General features: G+C 53.1%; 1 protein-coding gene across 1 annotated transcript in view; it reads right to left on the bottom strand.

The window, feature by feature from the left end:
• The window catches only part of PTPRA (protein tyrosine phosphatase receptor type A), an 80077-nt gene that overhangs the window by 28119 nt on the left and 36289 nt on the right, over positions 1 to 15669 (bottom strand). Inside the window, exon 3 of the mRNA XM_084286547.1 lies at positions 14698 to 14769. Coding sequence (XP_084142673.1) covers positions 14698 to 14730 — 33 coding nt within the window. The 5' untranslated portion in view covers positions 14731 to 14769. The remainder of the gene's footprint in view (positions 1 to 14697; positions 14770 to 15669) is intronic.

The raw sequence follows: 15669 nt of genomic DNA, 5'->3' as shown, positions 1-15669 counted from the left end.
GGTGCCTCGACACGGCCGTGGGCGAGCTGCTTCACCAGGGGATGGACCAGACGGACCCAAAGGTCCTCAGCCAACGTGTGAATCCACGAATTTGCACCACCAAACCTTCGTTTTGCTTTTCTTTTATCCCCAAGACGACTCTTGGCAGCTCCATGAAGCAGAAGTCGGCTGTAGGGCCTGTGGTGGGCTCCAGCACCACTTCCAGCTCTTTTCTTTGGCTCTTCCCACTGCAGGCTGGTGTTTGGAGCTCAAGTAGAGATGAGTCAAATCCATCCAACCCCAATAAATATCACCCTCAGGTACAGAAACACCAACCAACTTGGCACGAGGTCTCCATGGCTGGCCCTACCCGCTCCCACACCTTGTCTCTAGGTCCCACAAAGTCCTCCCAGCACCTTCGTGTAAAGCTTTTTTTTGCTTGCCTTCCCTTTTAAAAGGCCCCAAAATGGTAAAAGAGCCTTGATGCGGGGCACAAAACCTGGGCTTTTGATAGCTTGGCAGATGGGTGATTGTCAGGCACCTTTTGCCACCCATTTTATGGAGGAAACCAGCACAGGGATCAAAGGTGGCTCCAGGCAGGAGCGGGGAGGGAGCTGAATTTGTAGGTACGGGGTTTTAGAGGGTCGAGGGGTCAGCTCCAAATTCCCTCCTGGCTCAAGCAGAGTTCCCAAACGCTCTGTGCCAGAGCCTCTGGCCGTGTAACCGGAGCAGAAGAGCCCAAGAAGCAGAGGAAGGAGGGGAAAAAAGATGTAAATTGGGCTCAACGAAAGCACCAAGAGACAAAATAAAAGGATGAGCTCCTCTTTCTGCTTCTGCTTAGTGTCACTGGGCTGGGACATCTCCAAATAGCCCTTTGTGTTTTACTGGAAAGTGAAAATTGAACTTAAATTCTTACCCCAGGAGTACTTTGGTTGCAGGAGATGAAGGCAGCTCCGCTCCAGCAGCGAAGCAACCCCAACAAGGAGCTAAATCCCTGCTGCCCGTGGAAGGGGCTACCACAAGTGGCCTTTTTTCCCCTCCTTTTCCCCAACGGGGCTGGGAAATGCAAAGCATCTCTGGCACGTAGGTGCCCCGTGCCCACCAGCAACACCCGTGGTTCGGGTGGAAGAGCTCAGGCTTTCCGACACAACCTCTCACCCTCCCCGCACGTGGTTTTTGGAGCAAAACCCAGGTTGAGGCAGACAGAAACGCATTTTATTTGATTTTTTCGATCATTTTGATCGATTTCGATCGATCTTTCGTAGTGCTCTGATCCCGAACACTCCCTAACAGCCCCGGGAGGACAGGTCCCAGCCTGCTGCTCGCTCGCACGCCGAGGGGAGCAGGAACGCTCCCGGGATTTCGCAGCCCATGTTCAAAGCCATCTGTGCTCCTCGGGCCACGCCATCCCAGCTGCTTGGAAGCAAGACTACTCCTCGTGTAATCCCGATGGCCTTGAGTCAGTTAAAGGCAGGGCCCAAGCTCTGTTTACCTTGGCTCGGCCTCGTTCCTCCTCTGGTTCCTCCCCGAGTAATGAGCATCCCGCCCGCGGAGAGGGGAGAGACGAGGAACCTCCCCCCGTGACTCCTGGCTCTTTTGCCACCTGTACCCCAAACCATGCCCAACAGCTGGAGCTCGTTCGGTATCAGAAAATACTGGAGCTGTCCGAGAAGACCGAGATCCTTCTTTTCTGGCTGAGGATTAAGCTACTTCCAAAGACGAGCTCCAAGGTCACCCAGCGGTACTGGAGCCAAGAAAAGAGCCCCACGACTGTTTTAGAACCCATGCCAAATGAGCCCAGTGCATCAGACTGATGTTCAAGGAGCTGAAACACCTGCTATATATTATGTCAGAAAAAAAAAAATCCTATTAGGGAAAAAAAAAACGCTCCTTGCTACTGAAGAAACCCTCGGCCCTGCCCTCCCAAGCGCAGCGCACCGGCACGCTGCTGGCACAAGCCGAGCCCACGACTTGTCCAACTGACCCAGTTCTCACAAACGGAACAAAACCCTCTCGTTTTTGTTGAAAAAAATAAGAAAAAAGCAGCGATTCGCATGAACCAAGGTACGTTTTCTGCACCGTCCCCTCCTGACCCATTCAGGCGCGCGTCCCCGCGGGGGGGAGGAACCGCGTTACCCGCCGTGGAAAAGCCTAAAATCACAAAGAGCTGGGATGAACTGACCCCTCTAAGCCAACCGGGGGCCAAGCTTTTATCTCCCCCTCATTGTTAAGCCACGCTGAAGCGGAATAATGGGACGACACGGGGCTGTGCAAGGCTCTCCTGCAAAGCCCTGCCGGAGCAACTCCATTGTGCCCGCGCCGCCCGCGCTGGCTATTGTATCGAGCCACTGGTTTGGAAAGCCAGCAGCATTTCAGCCTCAGATATCGGTGTATTTATGATTTCTGTCCAATTACCGCTAGCTTCCGTCTCGGCAGAGGGAATTAGCCATGGGGCTGGAGTTGGGAGCACAAAAGGCCGGTGGATGAGCGCTCCAGCTGTATTTTCTCGTCCTTCATCCAGTCTAGACTTAAAAGTCCCAGGACGCAGATGACTTCCGCTGCTCTGCCGCGGTATTAAAACAGCAATAAAGGGAACAATAAAGCGTCACGACGTGTCTAAAATTAGCAGTTTACAAAACAACCCGGGTTTATAATACCCCGAGCACAATGAGGGCAGAGAGCGCAGGGGACGGCTGTTTTGAAGGATAAAAGGGAACCTCGCTCGAAACCTTTATCGGGCGAGGAAATCTATCTGCATTGTGTTTCGGTTCTGATACCAGCTGAAATAACTGCTGAAATAACTAGGAATTAGCTCAATTGAGGCAAGGCACCAGGACCACGCCGCCTTGCCCCAGCGATCGGTGCGAGAGCTGCCCACGGGTATTTTCTGCCGGGCTTTAGGTTCCCCTACGTTTGTGAGTGCTTTTCCCCTTTGCACGCTTTGGCTTCCCATGATGGAGAGCAGAAATGGATGGGTTGGTTTCCAGGTGTTCGTTGATCATATTCACGTTTTGGAGCTCGTGTAGCACCAAAGCTGGAACTGCTGGGGCTAATTTCGGAGGAAAACGCCCCAGCCGCCCTTCTGTCCGTGTTATTGTTATTTTTAATAGGAATCCTAAACAGGGAGCAACATTTCACACAAGGGTAGTCCCAGAAGAAATACTCCTCCCATCGCCTGAGGAGATTGAGGTGTCCTTTAGGGCAAGATTTAACCATCACAACGGACAGAAGGCATGCGGAAACCAGGCAGGACTGGGAATCACGCTCCTGCTGCCCCCGATAATTGGTGGAATTAAAGGAATTAAAGCCATCGAGGGGATTAAATGGCTGTGAAGGAGAAAGGACCTTTCCTCCTGGAAAAGCAGCTCCCTTCCCGAGGAGAATAAGTGGATCCATCGGGTCTGCAAGGGGACGGACGTGCCCCGAGCACGGATCCAAGCGAAGTCCCCAGGGATTCTCGTGCAGGAGGACACCGGAGCTGGAAACACCCCCGGTCTGCTTCCATTTCTCACACTCAGAGAGGGAAACACGAGCCCTGTCGCTCAGGACCAAATAAAGGTGGGCATTGCAGCTCGTACGGCCTCAGAAATAGCCACAGGGGCACCGGGGTGACACGCCGTGCGCACGCAGCCGTGCTTCGAGGACAAATATAACCGTGCCGTCAGCAACTGCAGGGCTGCTGACACTCCTCGGGGAGGTAAGGAAAGATCTTTCTTCCGCTGAGGCTAAAATAAAAGGTTTCCTTGGCCAGGTTTTCCATATGACCTTCGCTGGGGTCAGCTAACCAAACGCTCTCCTGTCTTTTTCCCTCCTCTGGCGCCTCCTGAAATTCCCAGTCCTCCTCCCTTCCAGACCTCTTTGCAGGAGAAAATGAAAACCACACGGCCTGGACGGGGACAGGACCCATTAGACCATCTCCTCCTACCCACCACGAAGACGTTTCCCTACAAGAAACTTCCCAAATGCTCCAAGTCTTCCTTCGAAAGCCCAGGGCAGCGCCGTTTCCACCTTTCCTCGTGGGATGTTGCCCACAGCATCTCCCCGCCGGGCAGCCGTCCCCATTGGATTTTCCTTTTGAAAACTTCTTCCTTTTCAATTTGCAGCCCCCATCTCTCCCCTGCCCGTGTGCATTTATGAGCTACACTAATTAAACAGATTAATCCGAAAAAAAGGAATTGCAGTTTAGGAATAAATTAGCGTGCTTTCCTTTTATCCTCTACGCAAAGGACCGGCGTGTCAAACAAAGTCTCGAGCCTCTCTGACATCTTCCATTTCTAAATTGGTCCCACTGCTCATAATTACACCTCCCCTCTACCCAGACAAGTTCATTCGCTTCCCTTTCCCCCTCCTTTTTGGGGGAGAAGGGAGGGAGGCAGAGAAAAAAGGGGAAAGAGTGGGATCAGGGGAGAAAGGAGAGGGACCCGGCCCACCAGAGCAATCCAGGTGGTTACAACAGTCCCAGCACGTATGAAAATCGAGGCTCTGATGAATATTCCTGAGCCAGTTGTAGATGTAGGGTCTGGGTTTATCAAATAATAACATCCCAAGGAAAGCCTCGATCCCGAAAGTCCACCACGACGTGCCAGCGCCTTTCCTGCTCGATTTTAAATAGAAAATTACACAATTTTACACCCAGCTCTGCCCGTTGGGTTGCCCCTTGGAGGTACGAGCTGCTCCGAGTCACTTAAGATATTTTGGGGATTAATCAGAGTGGAAATTCTCATATTTAACAAATAATTCCCCCGTTGGCCTAAGAGCCCCCCTGGTCTGGGCCGTTCAGGTGACACAAGAAGGGAAATAAATGGATATTTATGGTCGAGACTTTCTCAGCCTAGACTTTAGGGTTCCACCTCATTACTAACATTGACTTAAATGCAAGATTTCCATTTCTAGTTGAGGCTGGGAAGTGTAAAAAAGGGAGATTTGGGGGAAAGATGAAGGCAACGGGGTGGAATTGCCACGAAGAGCTCACCCACACCGCTGGACGTGGTTTCCTTTCCTTTTCCAACAGCTTCTCCTGGAGGGGCAGGAGGCGATCAGCTGAGCTGCAGCGAGCGTGGCAAGAGCCTGGAGCCGCTGCGGCCGCTGGCCTGGCGCCAGGCTGGGCTTTTTGTGTTAAAAATGCACATTACGGAGGGCTGGAAGAATAAATATGTATTCGGAGAGCTCCAAGGCTTATTAATGGACCGAAATAAAGACAGGTGCTCCTCTCCTTCCCCTGGCTTTTTGGGAATCGTCGATGCCCGAAATCAGAATCGGCACCGGAGGCGTTTTTAGGGGAGGCGCAGGATGGGAAGGGCTGGCCCCTAGCCCTGTACGCCTTGTTTCAAAGCCTCCCAGGGAAAATAAAAAGCCTTAGAAAGGCCACGACCGCTGTCAGCGATGCGAATACCTCTGAAAAGGTATTCTGGAAAGGGCCTGGCTGTTGGGAGAGGGAAAGCATTAGAGAAATTCAAGCGATTTGAGGCGAAGCTGCCCGATTCTTCCCCTTCCCCGCACGCAGAAACCACCGGGCTGCTCCGTCACGAGCAAACCACTCTGAATGCAGCTCGCTGCTCGGAACATCACCGAGGTCAAAAGCATGACCGAAAACAAGAAAAAAGGATTAACCAAATGGATGAGATAATCTGCGCAGCTATAATTCAGGCCTCAGATGTCCAAATAGCTGCACCGCGAGGGCTCGAGCCAACCGCTAATTTACAGCGCTGCCGGGCAGGGGGGGGGGAAATCCCACCCCCACAAGGCCAGCAATGCCTAATTGCTCCTTTCTGCATCTCTGACACCTTCCTCGGAAGCCCTGCAGCTGGTTCCAGCTCGCAGAAGGCTGTGGAGAGCCTGAGAAGTGGAGGGATGTCCTGGCGCTCTCGTGGGTCCCCGGTGCGAACCAAGAGGTGGTGGCTCAGACCACGGGGGCAGGAGGCCCTCAGAGCCCAATGTGATAAAAAGGGAAGGGATGGATGGGGTTTTGCAGTGTTTTTACAAGACCTGAAGTGCAGGCAGGAGCTTGCTGGGGTATTCAGAGGCTTTCTGGCGTGGAGGTAACAGCATCACCGGCTGGTGGAGGTGGTGGCTTCCAGGACGGGTCATTTCTTGGGGTCTGTGACCACGACCCCGTCACCCTCGCACAAAAGCAGCATTAATCATCCTTTTTTTTGAAGGATCTGCTCAGCTCTCATCAAAATGGGGTCTAGGCCAGGAGTTAAATGTAGGACTGGCCACATTTTGCCTTCCATTTGATGGCACAGCCGTGCTTTGTGCAATATCCAACCGCTTTGGGAAAAGCATGCCCAGAACCCGATTTAAGGAAGAAACCAGAAGACCAGCACTGGGGCAAAAATCCACCAAAACTATTCAACGAGGCCTCTGTAATTTAACAGACCTGTATGTTTACTTCAAAGTTAAATCAAGGGGGAACCCCTTCCGACACCGGGTTGTGCAGGTGTCTATTGGGGACAGATGGAGCCAACCCCACCGTGGGTGCAGATCTCACCAGGCATAAGAAAATAAAACCGTTTTGCTCTCATTTCATGGCCAAGGCTGGGGTTTACATACTCTCTGGCACAGATCTCGGGGAAAAAAAAGCATGAAGGGGTGCACCAGGAGCCTGCTGGGCACAGTCCAGCTGCTTTCGTGGTGGCACCGAGCAGTGATGCTCAAACCAACCCCGGGATGGGGAGCAAAAGTGATCCTAAGCGTGCTGGTGACGACCTGCACCACATCACCCTCACGGCATTTTCGGTTAAGCAGTTGCTAAAGATGAATCATCGTCCCCAGCCAGCTGACAGCGCTCGAAAAGCACAGAAACGGGCACTTTTATAACAGTAGAAAACTCTTAAACACCTGCCTGAGGGGTGAGCAAAGTAGTGGCTAGCAGTTAGAGTCTTCTTTTATTAAAGGGCAAATAAAATTGAGCTGGGGAGATGATGTTTGGAAGCAGTTAATGCAGAAGAGAAGGTGGGTTGCCCACCCAGCACCTTCTGCTGAGCACCTGGCTGATGGACGGGGATTTTTGGGGTGCTCGGGGAGTTTCTGTGCCTGTGGGCACCCGGCTGCGTGCCCCCTGAGCCAGGGATTTGTGCCAGGAGCTGGGGCATTGCTACGACCCCACGGGCTGGCGGCTGAGCAGCAGATCCCTTTCTTGTGCTCGGTCCTCTGGGGAAACAAACCTTAAAGTGCATGTGAGCTCCTGTCCAACAGATCTCAGCCTCCTCACAGCTCTGCAGGAGGCAGAGCAGCACCAGCGACATCCCACGGGCACCTTCTGGCACCCGAGCACCCTGCCCTGCTCCCAGTTTTCTCAGAGGTGGTGACGGGTCGGTGAGCCAGCCCCGAGCGCGCGGTTGGTGCCCGCGCAGCTGAAGGCAGTGAGCCCTTGCAACGGCGGGCTCAGAACGGTTTTGCAACTGTAATTTCGGGCAAGGCTCAGCTGTGCCTTCACGGGGACACCTGCTGGGGGGCTGAACCCCTGAAGAGATCCACGTGTGAACCCCGGCAGCTCCAGCCGTGCGCCCATCCGAAGCCAAGTGAAAGCATCCCGGCAATGCCACCCCTGCCCACCAGCACCACAGGGTCTGGCTGGCCTCTCCTGGCCAACCCAACCCCATTTCTCAACTTCAGCCCTTCCTCGGGTCACCTTTCTTTCTGTCCCATCCCCAACCAGTTCCCTTTCCCCAGGCAGAGCCCACATCCCCTCCCCGTGCTGCTCCGCAGGGGCGAGCGGCGCGCGGCAGTGGACGGTAACGAAACCCGAGCGGTTTGTGGCTGCAGAGCCCTTCCTGCTCCTGCCCCCCCTGCACCTCAGCAGCTCAGCCAGCGGTTTAGGTGCTGTAATATCCACTCGTCTGGGGAGAAGCAGCAGCAGTTAATGCACAGAACTGGTTTTTCCCCAATACAAAGCCTTTTGCAGCAACTTGGGTGCCCCTCGGTTCCCTAGCGGCACCGTTTTGTTCGCTCACTTTGGTCACTTCTCCAACCCCCTCTGTAGGACTGAAAGCAGTCCACGTTAACATTTTAGGGTGGCTTTTTTATTTTTGGTGTTTTTTTCTTCATTTCTCTTTAAGGACAAGGTCCATTTCTGCTGGCAGACCTCCACCTCTTTGGCCTTGTGCTTCCTCAGAGCTCAGCACAAGGGCAGAGACGAGACCGCCTCCGGTATCTCCTAGGGGAGGTGCAGGCACAGCAGCATGCTGCACCTGCAGGGGACTTTGCAGTGGAGAAAGAGAAGAGCCACACAGAAATCAAGCACGGTTTCAGAGTATAAATGCCATCCTAATGAAGAATTTTACCTCACAGAGCTCCTTCCCTCTCTCCAGCTCTCCAAGGAGCCCCCTGGCCTTGCTGAATTGCGCATCAAAGCGAATGCTCTTGCAGCAGCAAAAGCCCAGGGGTTGAAATATTTTTCTCCCCACATGCAGCAGGCTTCAGCCAGCATCCCACCCGCTCCCACAGGACACCAGAACCAACCCCGACCCAGGACAGAAGCACCTGGAGAGCAGGAGAGCGGGTGCACATCTCACAAATGCACCAGCCTTGACGGGTATCTACACGCTGCGTTCAAAAAGCAAGTCTGGGAGTCAAATTTGTGACTCAAACAGCAACAGTCCCCCAAAACCGAGCAGCACTTTAGCACTTTCCTCCCCCTCAGCCTCCAAATAATCCTTGCTCGAGCCATCAGGAATAATTTACCTCTTTCCACAGCGAGTGTGCCGCAGGTAGCAGCCGCCTGTCCTCGGTGGAGGTGCTGTGACGCCTGGACCAGGCTCAGAGCAACTGGCTCTGCTTGTGAGACTGATACAGGTTTTTGTCTCAGAACTGGAGGATTTACGCATCAAAAGCTCGCCTGCCTCTCCCCACCTGCAGCAGCTTACCTGCTACCAGCTCCTGCTTCCCAAAAACCGCGTCTATCGCCGACCATCTCCGTGGAACATCACGGCACTGCGAATACACCGCTCCTCCAGGGGGTACTGCCTCCAGCCTGCCTCATTCCCTGTCTCCATCCTCATATAACGCCCCACAGTTATCTATTTGCCCTAAAAACGACTCGGTGTGAAAAGGGAACAGGTCCCCGAGCGAGCAGGGAGGAACCACGAGCAGCTCATGCCTGCGCGCGCTCTGAGTATGACAAAGCCGCCCGACCACAGCCTGGAACTGCCAGAGCTCCACGTGCTGCTTGCCAAATTCCTGCAGCATATGTCATTTTGTTCTTTTTAATCACGGCAGAAGCCACAGAAGATTCAGACAGCGACGTGAAAGGAGAGGGCAGTGGTCAAGGGGGACGATGCCTCGTAAAAGGGGAAAATAGCGGTGATGGAGTGAGCCTGAGGATGGGGTTTCCAGCGTGTCGCTGCTGGAAAGACCTGGTAGGTTGCTATATTTACCTTTCAGCAGTGAACTTGGGGTATTTGGGCTACAAAACACCTGGATGACATCACGAGAAATGCTCTGCAGTCAATGAGCCAGGTGAAGTTTGCCGTGGCGGTAGGCGCGGACCTGCTGAGCCGCATTGCTGACCCGCATTCAGCCCGGACGGATCGCTCAGCACTCCGTGAGCTTTGTGTCACGCCTTCAGGTCCCGGGGCAGGAAACTTGTGGGTGCGACTCCGTAATTTCACAGCCTTCAGCTTGCATAAGGCGGACCCGGGTGTTCTCATCGATCCCTCCGCCTTCGGTGTCCTCTCCGCGCGGTGCCGTGAGCAGGTTTGTCAGAAGGGTGCCCCGAATCTCGCACTAAACAGCCCAGAAAATAATTGCACTCATCTCTTCACCAACAAACCCAAAGGACAACTGGTTAAATTTCCTTTCCGTGCTGTTACTTACCAGGCTCTTCTGCCATCTAGTTTATCCCCGGGGTTTCCAAATCCCCCCTGACGTTTGGCAGCCTCCTTTGCCCCGGGGAGAAAATGGTCACTCGGGGTTTCCTGCCACAGACCTTTCATCTGCTCTGCTTCTTTGTTGGCTTTTTATCATCAGATAGCAGGGAGCTGACTTGTTAACATCCCCCCGTGACGGTGGGACAGGGAAAAGGAACAGCATCAGCACCGAGGACGCCCTGGAAGAGCAGGAGCAGACAGAGGTGGCTTAAAACAAAGGAAACACGCAGCGCTCCATCCTTCAGAGGCACATCCCGGCCTCCCGCGATGACTAAGGAGTCCGAACGTCTTCCCTTCTGTGTTTTCACTTCCTCGACTTGTCATCTCCTCCCATTGTTCTCCCCAGGCTTAGATAAACTCCCTGCTGGCAAGGAGCGGGCGCTCACCTCTGTTACCCAACGCCGTGCACGCAGAGGAGCGCAGGTTTCGCTGGGGCGCAGTGAGAAAAAAGATCTGGTGTGAGCTGGGAAAGCAAACATTTGAATCACCTCGTATGTCATCTGATGATTTGAAGGACATTTTCTTTGCAAGGAGACGCGGAGCAGCTCAGCCCTTTCACGGGACCAAAGGCAAGCAAAGCAGAGATGTGTCTGAAGTCCCTGATGTGGAAAAAAAAAAAAGATTCCTACAGATTCAGCTCCACCAGCATTAGGAATAAGTGTGATGTAATTAGCCTTGCTCGATCTCAGCGCAGGCACAATGTTGAGGAAACCCTCAAAACCCAGCAAGCGAACGCCACCGAGAAGCCGAGCACAGGATGCAGATGGCAGCTGCAAGCCTCCCGAAAGTTTGGGCTGTGGTTGCTACGCCCCGGTACAGCTTCCCGTCCCGCTCAGGTGCCAGGTACAGCAGTTGCTGCCAGCAGTTTTTCAAGACCGTGTTGCAAAAATAAAATAAATAAATAATCACCCGTTTCGAGATCTCTCTGCGCTGATCGTTATCCTGCAGGAGGAGTAAAGATGAGGTCTTCCCAAACACCTGCGAGGGGAAACCTGTTTGCAGAACGAGGCACCAGAAAAAAAAAAACAACCCTACTGGTGAGGGAGGAGGCGGCTGCCAGCAGTGAGACGAAGGGTGGAGGTGTTTGCTCCTACACAGCAGCTCCAGGTAGGGCCAGCAGGTCCCTGCACGCTTCCTGGTGGGGTTTCTGTACACGGTTGTCTCATTCAAGGCCTCAGTGCTGGCGACGTGTGCTCAGTGCTGATGGTTTGTGAAACGGGTCCTCCGAACCTCGGGGTGGTTTTGGCACGAACAGGCCACGAGGTCAGCTCACATCGGCAAGGTCAGGTTTGAGGTGGAAGGTTGAAGCTTCACGGAGAAGAGGGCTGGTCCAAGTGCCTGCAGGACTCAGGAGCACAAGCAGCAGGGATCTGTAACTTCTGGTCTCGGGGCAACCTTGGTGGGTCTGAAGTGTCCCCCAGGAGTCAAGCTGCGCATCAGGAAAAGCCAAAATCTGAGAGCGGCCTTTAAAACTTTGACAAGGACTTCACCCACCAGCAGCGTTGATCAAAACTGCATCTTCTAAGATCAAAATCAATCTTCTAAGTGGGGTGAAAAGCCTTTCTCAGCTTGGCCACCATCCGATGCAGAAGCCACCGGGGTCAAGAGCTCTGCAGAAGAACCAAAGTCTTCCCGACCACCGGACGCATGGCGAAGGGACATGGTGCCAGGGTTGGGTCATCTCCTCCTTGCTTCTTCTGCAGTTTGCTCCAAGCTGAAGCTGAAGTGATGGTACAAATGTGCCTTCCAAGGAGTTTACCTTTCAGGGCAGCTCCTGGAAATCTCCTCGGTCCCCTCCGAGGGCAGCTGGTGCCTCCGCGCAGCCTCCCTGGCAGCAGCAGCGCTCCAACAACAAATTAAATTTCGAGTTAATATGGGAACGCATACCAGCGGAGCGAGCCAACCACAATTACCGACCATTATCTGCCAGGAAAGATCTTTCAGTTATTGTGGGTAGAGCCGAAAACATCAGCTCGGTGATCAGCACCGCTGGAGACGGCGAGAAGAAAACCACACGCGTTGAGTATCGCGCAACGCCCCGGGGCACGGCGCCTCGCTCCCCACCTCCCAAAGGATGCTGGCAACGTGGCTGGGAAAGGCTCAGGGAAGGACAGGGATGATCTGGAGGAGGTGAGCAGCTTCTGGTGGACTTTCTCGGAGGAATAAATGTGGTTTGAGGACCCCCACCCTCAACAAAACGTCGCAGCAGGCGCTCCGGTGTCGGTATGACTGTCGCCAACCCCCTTTTTGAGCAGCTCGCCGCTCAACCTGAACTTCTAACCCGCTCAAAAACCCCAGACAGCCCAGCTGTGTCTGCAGTAGAGAACCATTATTCATCACAGAACCACCTCGGTGGGAAAAGACCTTCGAGGTCTGCACGTCTAGCCTCCTGCTCTGGGCGCGCCGCGGCGCTCTTCCCAACCCAACGCCGTAGACGCGAGCGCTGGGACCACGCGTGCACTGCCAGCCTCGTCTCCCACACCTCTGACATACTGAATTGGTCTCCAAAACGAAGAGATTCCCCTTTTTCCCCTACCAAAACCAGTTTTTGAGGAAATAAGTACATTCTAGACAAGGCCTTTTAGACCAACAGCCCAACGTGTTCATCTTTTCTACGGTCTACTTGCCCACTGCCTAGAAAAATAGAGGATGATCAGCTAATTATTTCATACCAGCAAGTTTAGTCAAATTTTAAGTGACGATGATGGGTTTAGCATCCATTCAGAATTCTGAGCTAAAATGCTAAGCCAACCTCTTTACGAGAAGCCTGCTTTTAAGCCACCCAAGCTTCAAGTGATCCTCTCGCAGCTCTTCCTATTCCTCCGAGACGGCGTAATTTGCAATATTGGATAATTCCAGGCTGCAAGCCTGAAGGTTTCTTCGAAACGTCAGCTTCTCGCTCTTTGAAGACAGACTGATGGCACTGGAGCTAATTTGCTTAATTAGTAATTTACAGGAAGATCTCTCCAAGAGAACGTAAAACCCTTCAGCCGAAACGCTCCAAGTGCAAAACCAAGAGACCATAATGGGTGTTTACGCCCATCTTTCACAAATTTGGGGCTGTAGTTCCTGCTGTTGATGGACTTATTCCTCCCAGCCACGGAGCTGAACCCCACAAAGGTCAAACACAACTGTCCCAGGCTCTCCCTATAACCGGGAGAGCGTTTTTCCCAAAATCACGCCGAGCTGGAAAATCCTGATGAGATGCAGAGAAAATGAGCATGGACATCAGGACGCTGTCACACGGCCCCGTGCGCCCCGGATGGAAGGAGTTTTCCCCAAATTTCAGCAGCTTTGTGCTGTCTCCCGGGCGCACAAACCTTGCAAAACACCCATGGGTGTTCGCGGAGCGTGGGGAGAAGGCTCGCCCAGATGTTCGTTTTGTAAGAAATGATAATTCATGCAAATCCCTGCTCCGAGCACATTCCACAGCCGCGCATCTTATCGCAAGCCAAACAAAAAGCACAGATAGATACGTTTGAGACCCGTAAGCCTGCGTGAAAAGAATTTGCTCTTGTTACAGCTTGAATTTCCCCCTCTCCCTGCCGGTAAGCTCTCCAGCACCGCCAAACCCCGAGCAAACCACTAATTCCAGGGGTGCTAAAAGGAAACGTAAACCCCAACCGCGACGTAAAGCAACGCCTGTGGTAGAGGGCCAGAGATATATGGAGAGATAACGCAACCCACACTCACTCAAGAGACTTTCTTAAACATTTACAGCCCCCCAAAAAAGTGAGAATAAAATCCTGCCCGTGGCATTCATCCCATCCGGGCTCCCAAGCATCTCCCCAAACGTTGCTGGGTTTGGGGTGTTTGCCACCCCGGTGGGAACTCGGAGCCTGGAGCCTTTCCAAGCTGCTCAACCCCAATGTTTTAAGAGCTCAGGTGTATTGGAGGGTCCCAAATTGTTAGGTACAGTCAGGTGGCTTGTGGAGAGCCAGCTAAAGGGGTGTCCCCATGGTGCAGACACCCCAAAATGCAGAGGGAACGGAGGAGCTGTGGGCACCCACACGAGCCCTGGGGCAGAAAACCCAGAGCAGAAGCCAGGGGAGCTGTCATGGACACCCATCCATCACCTCTGAAGCACCAAAAATCCCTTCCTCCAGCTCCTGAAGACCCTCCCATGACTTTTTTTTTATCCATTGCAAAGTTCTGCTCACATTTAGGTGCCAAAACAGTGCCCTCCAGCACCCCGACGCGCTCCGCAGCCAGCCTCAGCAAGGCCAGACCCCAGGTTCTCGAGCAGGGATCGCCAAAACTGCTTCTTTTTTAGCTCCGTGCACACTTGGGTTTTCTTTCCCAGTGTTGTGCAACAGCTCGGTGCTTTTCACAGCAGGGATTTTCCTCCGTTTCATTCATCAAGAACCGAGTACTCCCTTACGGCACCTGGAGCTGGACCAGCTTTCCACAGAAGCTGGAGCGGGTGAAAATAAACTAATAAAATATATTTTTAGGTTATTTTCTTTCGGGGGGGGGGGGGGGGATATGGCAAGCTAGAACCTGGATTCCAACTCAACCACGAGGCTTCAGCAGAACAAAAAAATCCCTGTGCTGAGTGCTCTCAAACGGGAGTCGTGCCCCTTGCAGCCCGACGCCAACAGAGCCCGCATTATCCTTTGGGGGAGGAAGTCGGATTTTTTTTCCACTTAGCCACCTTCCCAGGTAATTCTTAAATAAGATTTCCCTTCCCCTGTGTTTAAAGGGACAAGGAGGTAATGCCTTAATGCCCCTCCGTACTGTGTACCCAACCCTAAAACAGCTCGGAGCGGTCTGCTGCCGGCGAGCCGGGATTTATTTCGAGGAGAGGGCAAATTCCGAGAGGCCAAAATTCGCAGAGCTTCTCCCCTACCTTAATTATCGTCAGTAAATCGTCCACCTGCATGTCATTAGGAGCCCATAAAGGTTCTTCCAGCGGTGCCCCCTGCAAACAAAGCAGAAAAAAAAAGAGCTTTTAAACCCCAAACCAGCAGAATTTCCACTGCGAGGCAATTCCGCGATGTTTTAATCTGCAAGCAAAACGCTCATTTTTGTTATTGAGAAAGGCTTGGGGGCAGAAGGAATGAAAAATGAGCATTTTGAAAACCACAGCTAGAAAAAGGAGAGATATTGTTCTGGTGGCTCTGTCTAAGTGTGCCTTCACCCAAGGCAGCAGGGATACGTGCCGAAGCGGTTCCGTATTTGTTCATTTTTCCCAAGCACGGAGGCCACCAAACCCCAAATCCATCCCCAAGGCTTGTGACAACCCCACGCCGTGGCATTTCCAGCTTTAGGAAGCGGGGCCGGGACAAAAGCTGCAGCCCCCTGAGGTTATCAGCATCATCTGGGGGCTGAAAGGGAATCGGCGAAGCTGTTTTGCAAAAAAAAAACCAAAGTTTTTGCAAAGTTTGGAGCGTGACGCACGGGGTGGGCGCTCCCATCGCCTTCCAGGAGGAAGCTGACGTGGTGCCGCAGGAAAAACCTTCACTGGGAGGTAGAAATTAAAAAAAAGTCAAATGCAAAGACAGAACGAAAGCTGAAGTGAGGTGGTTGTAAAGCTGGAGCAGCAGAAGGGGATTCCTGATGGGCACCTGGCTCCTTCCGATGGGCTGAGAGCTCAGGGGGGACCTGCACAAACACCTCCTCGTGGTACAGACAGGAGAATATCGATGGCCAAAGGGTAAATGCATGACAGCCCACCTTGAGAACAGCACCATTAGCTCCTGTAATGGTTATTTGCAGGTGTCAGGGTTAGCGTGCGTGTTATTTCTGCGTACGTTCGGATGGAGACAATTCAAGCAGGTGAACCCGTTCTCTGTTAGGGCGCATCAACCAACAGCCAAGA

The sequence above is a fragment of the Netta rufina genome, assembly GCF_964035555.1.
Source record: "Netta rufina genome assembly, chromosome: 4".
Lineage (NCBI taxonomy): Eukaryota > Metazoa > Chordata > Aves > Anseriformes > Anatidae > Netta > Netta rufina.
Note: the sequence above shows the minus strand (reverse complement) of the source record. Positions and strands in the feature narration are given on the sequence as shown.